This window comes from Astatotilapia calliptera, chromosome 14, assembly GCF_964374335.1.
Source record: "Astatotilapia calliptera chromosome 14, fAstCal68.1, whole genome shotgun sequence".
NCBI classification, from domain to species: domain Eukaryota; kingdom Metazoa; phylum Chordata; class Actinopteri; order Cichliformes; family Cichlidae; genus Astatotilapia; species Astatotilapia calliptera.
The window spans coordinates 37,410,949-37,427,087 of record NC_137435.1 but is presented as its reverse complement, the minus strand read 5'-3'; the positions used below and the strand labels follow the sequence as shown (position 1 = coordinate 37,427,087).

The 16,139-nt window shown below is 39.9% G+C and overlaps 1 protein-coding gene across 1 annotated transcript in view; it reads left to right on the top strand.

Moving 5' to 3' along the window:
- pipox (pipecolic acid oxidase) overlaps positions 1-12,704 on the top strand; it is a 32,939-nt gene extending 20,235 nt beyond the window's left edge. Inside the window, exons 7-8 of the mRNA XM_026191727.2 lie at positions 3,751-3,826; positions 11,612-12,704. Of these exons, the coding sequence (XP_026047512.1) occupies positions 3,751-3,826; positions 11,612-11,742 (207 nt within the window). The 3' untranslated portion in view covers positions 11,743-12,704. The remainder of the gene's footprint in view (positions 1-3,750; positions 3,827-11,611) is intronic.
- The last annotated feature ends 3,435 nt before the right edge of the window (positions 12,705-16,139 follow it).

Genomic DNA, 16,139 nt, shown 5'->3' with positions numbered 1-16,139 from the left:
CAGTGTTAACATTGTGTTTTTTGTTGTCATCTTCATCTGTGAAAGTGCAGAGAAAAAAAAAACGATAGTGAAAATTTACTGCGTAAATTGTGTATTGCGTTTATAGAATCACCAGTCAAATCTAGTAAACAGAGCTGTGTCCCAAAATAAGGTTTTAAAAGGTCTTCTTCTGTCTGCTGTACTTCACCACAGACAGGGATTAACAAATGTGTTAGACCACCAGTCATAAAAACAAGAAAACACACAAACGTTTTAGTAATCTGTCAAAAACTAGTTTAAACTTAAAAAATTCTGTTGGTATTTAAGCAAAAAGCAAACTGAAGGTAACCTGTCTGTCGCCAACAATGAAAATATCATTTATAATGCTAAAATGAAAAATGCAGACTTTTCTCGATAATGGATAATATATTCTATTCTATTCTGCATTCTGGATAGATTATATATTCTATCCAGTATCAAGGGGATTTATCAGAATAAATGAAGTTTATAATACAAAATGTGAAGTGTGTGAGTTTCTGTCTGTACTTAGGTTCTTGTCAGGTTTTAATGCTGTTCTAAGGTTCATCTTATGCAGTGCAGAACTGGGTTTATGTATTTTGTTTTTAAAGCGGTTTTGCAGCTGCTCACCAACACATGATCACATACTGAAGCAATAGGACAATAACATTTTGGCCACCTTGTCTAATATCACTGAAAATCCTGACAACTCTTCTCTCACTTAACAAGTCATTCTTAAGAAGATAACTAGTCTCTTCTGTTGTGCTCAAATTTGGTCTTCTGTCAGAGGTCACTATGCATATACAGTGGCCTTTTCTATCGAGTTAAACAGGTTTTTGAAACATTTTTTATAAAGACTTTGACAGGAACAGCTCACAAGGCCACAAGAAGCAGAACGAAGAGGCTGCAGCACTCTTGAGTGAATGTGCATTAAATCTTACTGCTTTTTTGAAAATAACACTTATTTAATTTACTCAAAGTTTGGTTACCAGGGTAACCCGGGTTCTCTGAATACAAAGTGAGGAGTCTCATAATGGGAAGCCCTACTACCACTACATCTAAGACGTAAGGGGTGAGGTCACTTCCACAGCACCTTTGGTGCCCTTGTTTCTTTTGAAAAGAACAAAGGCTAGCTCACAGATACCCAACCACATCTGTCCCACAGCTGGTGGACTGTGAAGAGCAAATCAGCTCCAGGAGTGAGGCTCAATAGAGTAGGAGTTCCTGCTCCATTTCTTCCTTTAGTCCAAAGTTGGGATCGCCCCCAAGACCAAGTGAGCAATCTAGGTGTTCAAAGAGTACAGTGAAAAAAGCATGGAAGAATGAGGGGTCATCAACACTTGGGCCATATATACTTACAATACATAACTTTTCGTTAAGCATAGATAATTTAATGGCTTTATAACTGTGTTGAGTACTGTAAAATTAACATTTTTATTTATTAAAATTGCTACTCCCCTTTGCCTAGAGTTATAGCAGGCTGAGAACGCATCAGGAAACTCAGGTGTTTTAAGTTCATCTGTAGCTGTAGCAGGTCTATCAGTCTCTTATAATAAAACAACATCTGCCTGTAGTGTTTTTAAGGTGGTTAAGTATCTTATCTTTAACCTCTTCTCTCTGGAGTCTGCTCAATGCACTTTCCATGTGACAAACCTTAGTGTGCCCATAACTGTGTGTGTGCAGCTAATGTTGCACACTGCGTGTGACGCTGAAATAATTGAGGAAAAAAAATACCGTATTTCCCGGACTACAGAGCGCACCTGAATATTAGCCGCACAAGCTAAAATCAGGGGAAAATCCTGTTTTGTACATACATTAGCCGCACCTGACTAAAAGCCGCAGGTGTTTCAATGTTGACTTATCATATGTAAGAGAATATGCACAAAGGGAATTGTCAGGAAAGAGATGGCTGTTTGGAGACATCACTTTTATTAATATTTTGAAAAACAAGTTATGGGTACATATTTGCATAACTTTTTAGGTATATGTACAAGTAGCGGTAATTACAAGTACGAAACATGTACTGTGCTTCATAAATGAGTAACAAATGTAGTACATAACAGTAACCTACAGCACACCAGAAAAATAGATTGGACTACCTTTTAGGCTCAGGTGCAGTGACACGGCTTTAACAAAAAGAAAAGTCAGTCATTCACCACCATCTTCCTGCGCACTAAAACCACCAAAGTCCTCTCCTCCAGTGTCGGAAACGAACAGGCTCAGGATGGCTTCGTCATCCACTCTCCGCTTCTCTCCTTCGTTGTCACTTTCAAAACCAAAGAAATCCTCGTTGTCAGTGTCAGAGTCGAACACCCTCAGAAGGGCCGTGGCGGTGTCCTCCTCTCCATCATGCAGCAGTCCAGCCCTTCGAAATCCGTTGGTGATCCTGGATGTTTTCACACTTTTCCACGCTGTCAGAATCCAATGGTGGAGTTGGGCATAACTTGCTTTTCGCAAGTTTATCGCCGCTCATCATCCACGCCTCCAGCTGAACGCATAGCGCTACTTTGAAGTTTGTTTTTTGCGCTACTTCGTACGGCACTACGTTGCCTGGCGGATGGACATGTGACCAACATACCACTCTTGAACCCCGATCCTTCCGCCAGGCAACATAGTGCCGTACAACAGCGGAACAAACAAAACAAATCCGCTCATGGACAATCCATAGAAAAGCCGCACCTGACTAAAAGCCGCAGGGTTCAAAGCTTGTGCAAAAAGTAGCGGCTTATAGCCCGACAATTACGGTACATACATCAGTCAGGTGAGGGGAAAAAAAGAACGTTTGATAGGATGTTCCATAGGGATGCATTATGTAGATGTGGATGTGCTGGTGCTGAGTGCATATGTACTTGATATGCTGAGCAGATGTGTAAAGATTGAGTGTGTTCAAATCAGTTTTATTTATACAGCACCAAATCACAATAAAGGTTGCCTCAAGGTGCTTTATATTGTTCGGTAGACCCTACAATAATACATCAGAGAAAACCCAACAATCATATGATCCCCTATGAGCAAGCACTTTGGCGACAGTGGGAAGGAAAAACTCCCCTTTAACAGGAAGAAACCTCCGACAGAACCAGGCTCAGGGAGGGGCGGGGCCATCTGCTGCGACCGGTTGGGGTGAGAGAAGGAAGACAGGATAGAAGACATGCTGTGGAAGAGAGACAGAGATTAATAACAAGTATGATTCAATGCAGAGAGGTCTATTAATACATAGTGAGTGAGAAAGGTGACTGAAGAAGAAATACTCAATGCATCATGGGAATCCCCCAGCAGCCTACCTATTGTAACATAACTTATGATGTTATGTTGAATTAACAAATTAACATTAATAAGTTGGATGTTAATGGAAGAAGAGGATAGAAAAATGTAGTGGATCCCCTCTGTTAGAAATACATATTAGAAATTTATCCAAGTATGTTAACACTCTGAGTCCCGCTGCCCACAAGGAATTCAGGGCTGCTTTGATACACTTGGTGAAAACTCTAGGGTTCAGTTCCAGTGCTTACAGGAGAGTCTGATCGTTGTCATTTTCTGTGTGCAGTATAAAGGCTTATATAGAAGTACCATGCACACCATTCTTCCACCCAAGCAGGCAGGGGGCCTAGAGGATTTAAGTTCTAAAGTGGTACAGCTGCACCGTCTTGAAACAACAACCTGCACTTTCTGATTATTTTTTTTCTTGTTTTGTTGGGTTTTTTGTTGTTGTTTTTTTAAAATTTACTAACTCTTCATATTTTATTGTTTTTGCAGCTAACGCCTGACCATCATTTTGTGCTGGACTACCACCCTGCATACAGCAACATCGTGATTGGAGCAGGATTTTCAGGTACAGCACAATATGGCTCCAAAAAAATGAAAGAAAACATGTGTAGCACATATAACTCTAGCCATATTTGTCAGGATAAATAGCTGACTTCTATTCATTCAAAACTACTGTTAATTCCTTTTTTAATGAAATAGCTATGTCAGTTTATATTTGGAGGTTTCTTTTCATTTAGCATACTTGTAGTAGTAGCTGTAGCCTAGCAACAGCTAATTCTGTCAGTACTCTAGCTCTGAGAATTTCAGACAGGAGCTGCTTCAGACCATCACAGTTATTCAAACCACACAAAAAACCAAAGTATAGATAGGAATGGTAATATTTTTTTGCTGTCAATGCAGGTGTTAATTTCTTAATGTAGACGTTTCCTTTTGAGACATTTCCAGCGTAACCAGATCTGTGTTAATAGTTAATATTGAAAACGAAGAACCAAGGTAAGGTGCATCGTGTGGTGATGCCTCAGGCACAAGGGCTCTGTGGGAAAGGGGATTTTAAGTAGTCATGAACACTAGACAGGTATCCTCTCCACTCAGGAAACCCTGCAGCTGTGGACACTCTGCATTAATCCCTTCTAATTCTTCAAAATCATCCCTGATGGTCAACAAAGTCCTTGGGTCCTTGACACAAAAGTCAGAAAAATCAAATCAAGCAAAATCACAAAAAATCAAAACAAAATGACATTTTCCTGAACTAGTTTCAGAGTCTGTGTTGTAGCTGATAAACTTGCAGCAGTTCCATTTAGATGCTCGTGATAATGATTTAACGCAATGAATATGAGCTTCAACTGAGTTTGTTTTTCCTCAACAAATCATTTTGGAAAAAGTCCCTTTAACAATATTTCATTGAGCAAAGAGATTCATTTTATAAAAAGGGGAAATTGAATGCTGGAATTAGCTGTATTTACAGTTTGTAAAATTTATTTTATTTAATTATCATATTATAGCAGATAAGTACTACTGTGTACCACTGTGTGATTTAATCACCCTACTGAACTACCTTGGTCCTGTAGTAATATTAGTAATATTGCAGCTGTTCTGCATTAAATTTGATGCCACACAAATTATTTGTGCCGCTCCAAAAAATAATTTCTGTCCACTATGAGATAAAGGAGAACAACAGCCTGATACCTGCAGGCCTGACAACAGGAGATGTATCACTGCTGTAACTCCTGTAACATTCAGCAGTCGCCTCATTGTTCTGACACACACAACAAAACTATTGACTACACTACACACTAACTACACAAGATTTGTGCTAAACGTCGCAAATCTCTCACATCTTAAAACACCGCCGTCACGTTTGAATCGTGTTTGTACTGTAATGTGAAATATAAAATAAGGCTTGTATCGCCCACAGTCTGCCTCAGTGTGGCGTGAGATTATACGACCTGAAAATGTTTTCACACAAGTAACAATTTTTATCAAGACAGTGTCAAAAATATTTTTGGAAAAATCTCAGCGTTGGTTTAAATTTATTTATTTAAATTTATTTAAATGTATCATATCAGACGTATGTGCATTAATGGTTTGTAAAGAGTTAGTAATATTCACATGAACTGATTTCCACATATAATTCATTAATGTCTCTAGATGCACTTAGATATCATGTTTAAATGATCAAACCTACATTTTAAGAGCTGAAATGTGTAGCTGTACTACCAAAGAAACAGTAGCACTGAGTTTTAAAATAACGATAAATTTACTGAAGACTTTACAAGATCAACGAGTTTCCGCCAGCATTAATCTCCTCAAACCTCCTTTGTGCACACCTTGGTTACATACACAGCCTGTTTCTTTTTTTTTCTTTTTTCTTTTTTTACATTTTTCTTTTCTTTTCTTTTTTTTAAATAAATAAATTGGTACAAATGGTTTTTGAAAAAGTACATTGAAATAATAGTTCGTTTTTTAAATATTTTTTCCCTATTCCATTTTTGGATTATCAGCTAAAGATGAGCCAAAATGGCAGGCTCCTCTGAGCATCATGAAACTAGCTGACAAGGCTTGTTGACACCTTTACTGTATTAAGCCATTATCCTCACAATCGCTTATTAAAGGCAAAACACCGTGACAGCAGTCAAACAAAACAAACAGTGTCTGTTTTGATTCAGTCGACAGAGTCAGCGGCGTTGTTAAAATGAAAATGTCAACAGCTCAAGACAAAGAACAGCAAGTAGTGTTCTGGCACTGTGTACACCAGATGTGTGCAGATGAGTGCCAACTCCAAAACAGCAGGAGCAGCAGCTAAATTAATCAGCATTGCTTGTTCCAGGAAGAACAGCAGTGTTACTCGGAACTCGGGGAATCAAGGGTTTCACCTCTGTCAGAGCAGCAGCCTAAAGAGGGAAAAAGAAATGAAGAGTAGTTGCAGAAAGAAAGAGGAGCCAGATGTTTGCTTTTAGTAAATGTAAGTAAGACAGTTTAATTAATGTTATTTAACAAAAAAGGGACATCATATTTTTTAGGATTAACTAATAATTCATATAGATCAATATAATTGGGGGGTTTTTTTGCAACCAAAAGGAAAGAAAAGAATCTATATTTCTTACTATTGTCTAAAGACTTTAAATGCACTTAAAAAAAACTTTAGACCCTCTTATTATCTACAGTCTGAGAGCTTCCAAGAATGGAGATGCAGTTTTCCAGAGATATTAAAATCTGTACTCACATCTAGGTAACACATTTGCCCTATATTGTGCATATGCACAATATGAGATATATGCACAGTATGAGGTTGCCATTGTTCCCATAAATACAGATCGGTGGCAAAAGTGGCCAGTTTAGTTTCTGACAGATAATAAATACAAATTTTAACCAAAATTAACCTTTTATTTTCACATCTGCACTTACGAATAAAAAGGAACCTTTAAGTTTGACAGAAATAAGGACGTGATTTATACTGTGATATTCATGTTGACTGATCATGATCTCATATCATCCAGCCATTCCTGATCATCAGGATTTGTGCACTCAATTCTCAATTAACAGGAAGTTAATGTGGTAAAAATGTAGCTTTTTTTATATCTGGTTCTAATCTCTGAAGGTTTTTCGGGGAGCCTTTTGGAGAAAGTAATAAGAAGTCCAGCACAAAAGTCCTGACAAGCTGCTATTCTTTATGACATTTTGACAGCAACAGCTGAAGATGGTCTAGTCTGAAATATTGTTTATTGACAAGTGTAATAATAGTGTACGTTTTGTGTCAAGTCTGAATTAGTTAATACATAGCACTGAGTAATTAGCAATAATTTTATCAAAATATTCAAAAAGTCCAAATAATATCCCTGTCTTCATACATTCAAATCTTAATTTTATTACTGCAGAAAACTTTCCAGTTTTATTTGTTCTCAAATGTTGAATCAGTTATCAGAAGTGTTATTTGTTTTTGGTCAGTATAAAAATTATTGCAGCTTTACTGATTGATTGGTAAACTGCATTTATAGTGGGAATTTCTAGGGGCCAGTGACCGATTTTCCAGGACCCATCAATTACTTAATAGTTGTATCCTCAGTCTCACAGGAGACATCAGGATTCTTAACCACCGTTATTCTTACATTTGTGTTCTCCCATGCGGCCTGCTCGACTCCACCTCTCCTCTCCTGCAGTTATCTATAGTGTCTCCTGGCACCTCTCCGTGTCTTCATGCAGTCGTGTCCTTTACCTAATTATAACTGTAATTAATATCCTGCTCCCAGTGCTTTGCTCTCAGACAAGTATGCGCTCACTGGGCTAACAGGCCTGCAATAGAAAATGTTGCAAATATAGATTACGTATTAATGGGGTTGTTTTTTTTTCTTATTCTTAGAGGTGTATGAGTAATGAAGCTAAAAATGTAGAGCTTCACACCAAATGCACATGTGCAGCCATGGAGGAAATGGTAGGTCTGTACTTAGCCTGTGCATCAAGTGCTGCAGAGGTGCACCAGCATGCACTGCTTCCATTTTTCACCAGGAATATTTTGCTGCAAGTCTTCATCTGTGTATTTGAGTTTCATTCAGTTTTATTTACATAGCACCAAATCATAACAGCAGTCACCTCAAGCCGCTTTAGGTGAGTGAACAAGAAACACTCAGTGCATCATGGGAAGCCCCCAGCACCTACTGTAACGTAACTATACGCTTTCTCAAAACAGAAAGTTTTCTGCCTGAAGTTAAAACTAGCGTGGGTGTCTGTCTCATAGAAAACAAGCTGAGAACTGGTTCCACAGAAGTGGGGCCTGAAAGCTGTGGACTAGGGACCGCAAATAAGCTAGTAGTCTTTTGTGGTGATCGGGTACTCTGAGTTTATTAAGATAAGATGGGGATAAGTAGTAAATGCTTATCCTAGTTTTTCAGCATGACTTTGACGTAGGATGTTTCTCATTTTAGAGATACTGCACAAATGCAAAAGGCAGTCATACATGTTTGTGTAACATGCACGTGGAATGACCTATCGTGGTCAAAAATGAGTCCAGCTTTTGTCAGTGTTAATGCCAACCACACATCATGATGCTACAATTTTTAGGGCCAAGAACAAAACATCTTGTTTATTTGAATGTACAAGTAGGAAATTAGAAGTCATCTAGATCTTTGGCTTTAAGCCATTCCTGCAGTATAACTAATTAATGTGTGTCATCTGGCTGCATGGATAAAGTTGAGTATCAATGCAATGAAAATGTATGGTATGCTTTCAAATGCCTAAGGAAAGCATGTATACTGTATCCAAAATCTTGTGGAAGTCCATAATTAATTTAATTTAATTATGTGCCTTAAATCAAAGACAGATTTATTGGTGAGAATGAACATTGTTTGCCTTCCAGTTTGTATTTTGTCCTATCTGTTTATGCTCTCTCTACACTCCACTCTTCTACTATATGGACAGAAGTATCAGGCCACACTTCATCTTTGAATCTGGGTGTTTCAGACTCATTGCAACAGGTGTAAAAAAAAAAAACAAACAAAAAAAAACATAGCTATACATTCTGCCTTTGTAAACATTTGTGAAAGAATAGTTTGTTTTAAAGAACTCACCAAGCATGTTCCTGTAATAGGTGGACACAGAGGCTGAGTTTCTCAGAGGTAGAGATGGTCACAGATTTCCCAACCTGCAAAAGCTGCATCTATAAATTGTACAAACAATTTCAGAAAAATGTTCCTCAATGTACGATTGTGAAACTCACTGGAATGGAACTCACTAGATGGGCTCAGGAACACTTCCAGAAATTACTGTCTGTGAACAGAGTTCAGCAAGTGTCATTAAAAACTAAAGCCTTTCTAGTGGCATTTGGCAACCCAATAGTTAGTATCCATGCAAGACTTTGACCATAAAGTAGATGCTAATTAATGACCTTCCAATATTAAGTAGAGATGGCACGATACCACTTTTTTATGTCCGATACCGATATCATAAATTTGGATATCTGCCGATACCGATATGAATCCGATATAGTGTTTTTTAATCAACAAAACTGTTTTTTAAATATCTTGCTGCATTTTGTATAAGTTCATACTCAAGTTTAAAACAACAACAACACTAAAGCTATTCTGTTATACCTGTATGCAAAAAAAAATATTTCATAGTTCAGCAATACTGATCAATCTAATAAACTTAAACCTACACCATCCTCCCTATTCTGGTATTTTAAAGAGTACTTAGCGTAAATATTAAGCAACCTAACTAATAGGGTTCCAACTCCCAGCAACAACAAAAATAAATAAATAAAAAATAGGGAACCACCCCTCACGCTCCACCTCATGATGCTTAATCGACGTAATCAATCTTAATTTGATGCAGTGTGGAAAAAAAATGCACAGAAATCAATTATTTTTCAAGAAATATTAAATAGATTCAACATCTTTCTTCAACAAAATTGCAGACTGCACAGATGGTACCTTCCCAAAGGAAAAAGTACTATAGCTTACTAGGGTATATATATTAGACTTAATAGTCACTATATACAGTAATTGACTTCTATTCATTTTACATCAAATTAAAACTTTGGGTGTCAGATAATTATTTATTAAAAGCTCGACATTTTAAATGAGAATAAGAAAGAAAAGTATGTCTTTGTGCCCCCTTTTCCCTGTTCATGCCCTATCGGCCCCCCTGGCTAAACTTTGCTAGATCCGCCCCTGCACAGTTACCAGCGTCAGCTACGTAGAAAAAGATCCTGGAGTAGAAAGTAATATTAAATACATTCTAACAAGAGCTGATCAAGCTTAAACGTGCTGCTGTTGTTCAGCCGCTGGTTTCCTCTTTCTGGTGCAAAGTGGGCCAAAAACAAAGAAGAGACACGGACTCGCGACAGAAAAGCCGATCAGCTGATCATTAAGCAGTTTCATGATTGAAGTAGCAGCAGGAGAGGCAGTCGCTTGTTAAGCTTAATGCAGGAATGCTTTACAAACATTCAGAGATGGACTTACACACTTGCTTTACTTCTCTTGGGGATAACTTTGTCGGAGATGAAATGCCGGGTTGCTAGCGAAACTCCAAATGCTATCCAGACCACCGACAGGTCCCGAATGCCACAGCCGCTCTATCATGTGATGCATACTGCTAACGTTCTGAGGTGAGTTACGGCGTGTTGCAAGTTTTGTGAGGTGCTTTCGTGATATTTAATGGATCGGATTACATTTTTTATTTTTCTCCGATATCCGATCCAGTAATTTAGGTCAGTATCGGACCGATGCCGATACGTAATATCGGATCGGTCCATCTCTAATATTAAGTCAAAAATGTATTAACCTGATAGTTTTCTAGAGGAAACTCCAAAAATGTTAGCCTCACAGTAGCACTGAATAAAAATCTATTAGATCACCAAGGCTAGTGGGATTCATCAGTGGTCCTGCTTGTTGCTACCAAGTTACAAGGGGAGCCATCCGATGATTAAATTATTTAAATACAGACCCAAATAGTGGGCTGAATTACTGTAGTGGCCTCATTTGTTTTGTTTTTTATTCTTTCAGTAAAATTGATAACATGTTTTCAGAGAAGATACAATTTTCCAATTGCAATCATAACTAGTGATCATAACTAATGCTACTAATTGTTATTTATTAAGTGTACTGGATGTGCTCAGTCTCCATCCTTCCACTCACAAAGTTCATATTTTGAGGAAGTTCACATGCTTTAATCGTAACACAGAAACATGTATTTCCTTCTGTTCCCTCCTTCACTTCATGCATTCATCATTAATGCGTGACATAAGTACTTTCAAGCAAGTACTGAGAACGGTTGCCATGGCTACAATATCATCCTGTAGGCTTGGCCTAGGTTTTCCATTCTCCTTCTCTGGCAAGATGAAAATTCACAGGTCCAAACTGTCAAAGGCAGCTTTTTATGACTTCAAAGCCAGACAGAATCCACAGGAGCCTTGAGACCTTTGTCAGATGGCACTGTGCTGCATTCTTCAAGCCCCGTTGATATTCACAATTTCCTTCTCAGACCCTAAAAACAATGAATCGTGACGCCTCATTTTAAAAATAGTATTTCTCTCATCTTACTCCTGAGCTAAGGCACATGAAGCCATTACGCCAAGAAAGGACAACTCTCCCCTAATTTAGTATTTGGTGTTGTTCACTAAAGTGAGTATATTCTCAGTGACAGGAGTTGCAACAGCTTTGCTTTTCTTTTATGTGTTCACTCATGTGAATCTCAAACCCAGCGCCTTATTCAGACAAAGCCCAAGAAATACAGGCTATTTTTATTCTAACTGCAAGGTGCCTGGCTTTGGTTCACATGAAGACATCAATTGATCTGACACAGCTTGATGACCTATGTTTGTGCTTTGCTCACTATGAAGGCTTCTTTATTTTTCCAGGTCATGGCTTCAAGTTTGGACCAATCATTGGCAAGCTTCTGTGCGAACTCAGCCTGGGAGAAGTGCCCTCCTATGACCTTTCACCTTTCCACATAAGACGCTTCCAGTCAAAGAGGAACTCAGCTTTATAGATCTGCAACACAGCGAGTGTTTTATAATAATAACAGCTAAATTATAATTTTAGTAAATTCATTTAATCACTACGTTTAAATTCTATGATTGTATTCTTTGTAAGTTTTGTTTTTTTTGGCACTAGGTGTAATCAAATGCTTTCAAGCATAATGAATATGTGTGCTGTTATCCATGTAACTAGGCTATAGGCTTTCTCTCATGATCTGATTTCTAACTAATATTTTGTGATTTCCATAATTACTATACAAACATTATAGATGGGCTCTATCAATCCACTGATCTGAAGCTCCTGAGTTGATTTGCACAAAGTAGTGCTTGTAGAAAGTTTACGAGATGTGATGAGGCTCATGTTTATGGTAGCATTACTGCGCATGTGTAATTCTGTCTGTAAACACGATAGCATGGAAAGTTTTGAATGACTTCTGATAAAACTTTCGCTCCTTTCCAGTCCAGTTCTTGTGTCTGACCATTTTCAGAGGATTTGTTTGTTTGTTTCTTATGCTACTAACAGACCTAAATGTGAATCAAGCAAAAAAGGCACCTGACTCATGACAGGAATCAGGGTTGTGTCTGCATATAACAGACAACTTGACCAAGAACCCATTTGAAATTGTGTATTTAGGCACTTTGTTATCAGCAGTCTGTCACAAAAACACCGTTCCCATTTCTTTAGTTGAATCTACAAGAAAATGTCAGAACTGTTTGACAGGCATAAACTGTGTTCTTTTTTACTAAAGAGTTGTTAGCTAAAAACACGGCACATCTTTGCATGGTGTGCAAGATATCCCAAAAAGTTTGAGGGAACTTGACAAACTGAGGACAAAAGATGTGGCAGGCCTAAAACACTATGGCAGATGATTGGTGAAAGTCATGTTCCTAATGAATGGGGGGGAAATCCAGCAAAGACCTGACACAGGACCTGAGGGTGTTGTGAAAAATAAAATTGAGTGTTGAAGCCAAACTGTTTTTTCTGAGATTTATTAAAAGAAACCTTTGCAAAGGAGTCAGCACAGACGGTCTTCACACCAGCACGAACAAAGAAGCAAACTGGGAGAAGAGGCCCAGTTCAAATGGAGGGAGTCAGTAGTAAGGTAAGTAACAGTGAGTGAGCCATCTGTAAAACACAGTGGAGGCTTTGGCATGGTTGCATTTTAGCCATTGTTGTTGGTGATCTTACAGAAAAGTATTCTAAGTCATTGGATCTATTGTCCAATGTGGCTTGGAAAGCATCTGATTGGGAATAATTTCATTTTTCAGCTTGGCAGTGATCCCAAACAGAACAAAAGGTTCTTGTTACTTAAAACATTGGATAAAGAGCGAGGGGGGGAACTGTTTTTCTTGGTTTCGGCTCTGACTGAAAAGTCCTAATAGCTCTGATTCTGTCAGTTGGTTGGTATGAAGAGCTCAGCTGGAGCTGAGGTGGGGGACACATTTTGGCCGTCCAATCATGTTGCTGACATCCAGTGACCACCCACCCACAGACTTACAAGAGTTAACAAACACAAAGGTTAAACTTTAAAATCATTTCATTACATTCACTTTGTTATTCTTAACACAGAGAATTCACATTGAAACATTCAGTCAGACATGGATAGAATTCATTGCATGTTTTACTCAGTTTATGTAATTCTGCTTCAGTTATATTTATCTTTAGCACATTTTCACATGAACATTTTTTGGGACATAATCCCATCTTAATTTAAATAGAGAGGAATACTTTTATCTTTTACAATGTTTGTCAGTCATCTTTTTAAATGTATTTTATGAAACATCTTTTATTAATTCATTCATTCTGTAAGTCATTCTGTGAGACTAGTGGCTACAGTGTGTCGCGCTCACCCCCATCCTGCACCACACACACCAGGGTCAGACTCTGTAAAGGTTTTCAATGGGGGGCTGTTATCACTGTTGTTTTATTTTCTGGTCAAACAACACAACGCAACACTGTAATCCCACATTGTTGAGCTATTGTAAATTCAACAATTAATGACATATTCATTATATGTATGCGTGTATACATGGATGGGTGGATGGATGATGCATCAGTGACCCACCCTCCCTGGATTTCCATCATTTTATCAACTATCCATCCATCCATCCATCCATCTTCATCTGCTTCGTCCGGGGCCGGGTCGCGGGGGCAGCAGCCTAAGCAAAGAGGCCCAGACCTCCCTCTCCCCAGCCACCTCCTCCAGCTTATCCGGGGGAATACCAAGGCGTTCCCAGGCCAGCTGAGAGATATAATCTCTCCAGCGTGTCCTGGGTCTGCCCCGGGGCCTCCTCCCGGTGGGACATGCCTGGAACACCTCACCCAGGAGGCGCCCAGGGGGCATCCTTGTCAGATGCCCGAACCACCTCAGCTGGCTCCTTTCGATGTGGAGCAGCAGCTGCTCTACTCTGAGCCCCTCCCGGATGGCTGAACTTCTCACCCTATCTCTAAGGGAGAGGCCAGCCACCCTTCGGAGGAAGCTCATTTCTGCAGCTTGTATCCGCGATCTCGTTCTTTCGGTCACTACCCACAGCTCGTGGCCATAGGTGAGGGTAGGGACGTAGATCGACCGGTAAATTGAGAGCTTCGCTTTTACACTCAGCTCCCTCTTCACCACGACGGACCGGTGCAGCGTCCACATTACTGCAGCTGCAGCCCCAATCCGTCTGTCGATCTCCGGCTCCCTTCTCCCATCACTCGCGAACAAGACCCCGAGATACTTGAACTCCTCCACTTGGGGCAGGAACTCATCCCCGACCTGGAGTGGGCACTCCACCCTTTTCCGGCTGAGAACCATTGCCTCAGATTTGGAGGTGCTGATCCTCATTCCCGCTGCTTCACACTCGGCTGCGAACCGTTCCAGTGCGAGCTGGAGGCCCTCACCCGATGAAGCCAACAGAACCACATCATCTGCAAAAATCAGAGATGAGATTCTGAGGCCACCAAAGCGAAAGCCCTCCGCCACTTGGCTGCGCCTAGAAATCCTGTCCATAAAAATTATGAACAGAACCGGAGAGGGCAGCCCTGGCGGAGCCCATCACCCACCAGGAACGAGTCCGACTTATTGCCGGCAATGCGAACCAAGCTCTTGCAACGGTTGTATAGGGATCGAATGGCCCGTAGCAATGGGCCAGACACCCCATATTCCCGCAACACCTCCCACAGGACACCCCGAGGGACACGGTCGAATGCCTTCTCCAAGTCCACAAAACAAATGTAGACTGGTTGGGCAAACTCCCATGCACCCTCAAGTATCCTGGAGAGGATAAAGAGCTGGTCCAGTGTTCCGCGACCAGGACGAAAACCGCATTGTTCCTCCTGTATCCGAGGTTCGACTAACGGACGAACTCTCCTTTCCAGCACCCTGGCATAGACTTTCCCAGGGAGGCTGAGGAGTGTGATCCCCCTGTAGTTGGAACACACCCTCCGGTCCCCTTTCTTAAAGATGGGGACCACCACCCCGGTCTGCCAGTCCACAGGTACTGCCCCTGATCTCCACGCAACATTGCAGAGGCGTGTCAACCAGGACAGCCCTACAACGTCCAGAGCCTTCAGGAACTTTTATCAACTAAATGGTGTTAAAAAAGACATCAGCCACTGAGCAATCTGTCTGTGTGAAGCTAGCTGCGTGCTTAGAGCTGCGTGCTTAGAGCTGCGTGCTTAGGCTATGGAGGTGGACTATTGCCTAGCTCCATTTCCCCATGTACTAGTAAACATTTTAATCACTAATCAGAGGCCCTGTTACAATGGATGCCATCCAAGGCCATCAGTGGGAATGGGAAAATTATGCAGTGAAACGACAGAGATCACTGAGCCATTTGCTCCCTTGCCTCTAAGTGACTGCAAATGGGAGCAAAGAGACATTATACAAATGCAAGAATTAGAATTACATTAAACATGCAAATGCAAATATTTAACTACGAATAACCATCAACTGAAACATTGCTTACAGAACAATATCTAGCTCGTAAAATTACATCTTACTGTTGTATATGAAGAGTATTCATGGCTCCCCTAATATAACTCTGGCACCTTTTAAGGTCCTGAATAAGTAATGCCTCGTGGTTCACCTATGCCATTACTTATTATGCACACAAGGCTCTGTCCAGAGACTCGTGTGTCAGTATAACTACCAATAATGATTCATATAAGCAAGCAAAAACTTAAAGCTGTGTAATTTTATCAGCAACTCTACAGAACATTTTACCATTCATCCTGTAAATGTTTTTAGTGGTGAAAGCACTGATATACACAATGAACAGTACCTACACAGCAAGGAAAGTGCTTTGTCCTGTTTTCTGTCCAGTTGTCCTGTATGCAGGGTAAAAGTGAAGAAAAAGGATCAAGTCATCAGAAATATTCATGATATACTAAAAAACACACACAATTTATCTTCTAAAAATAACT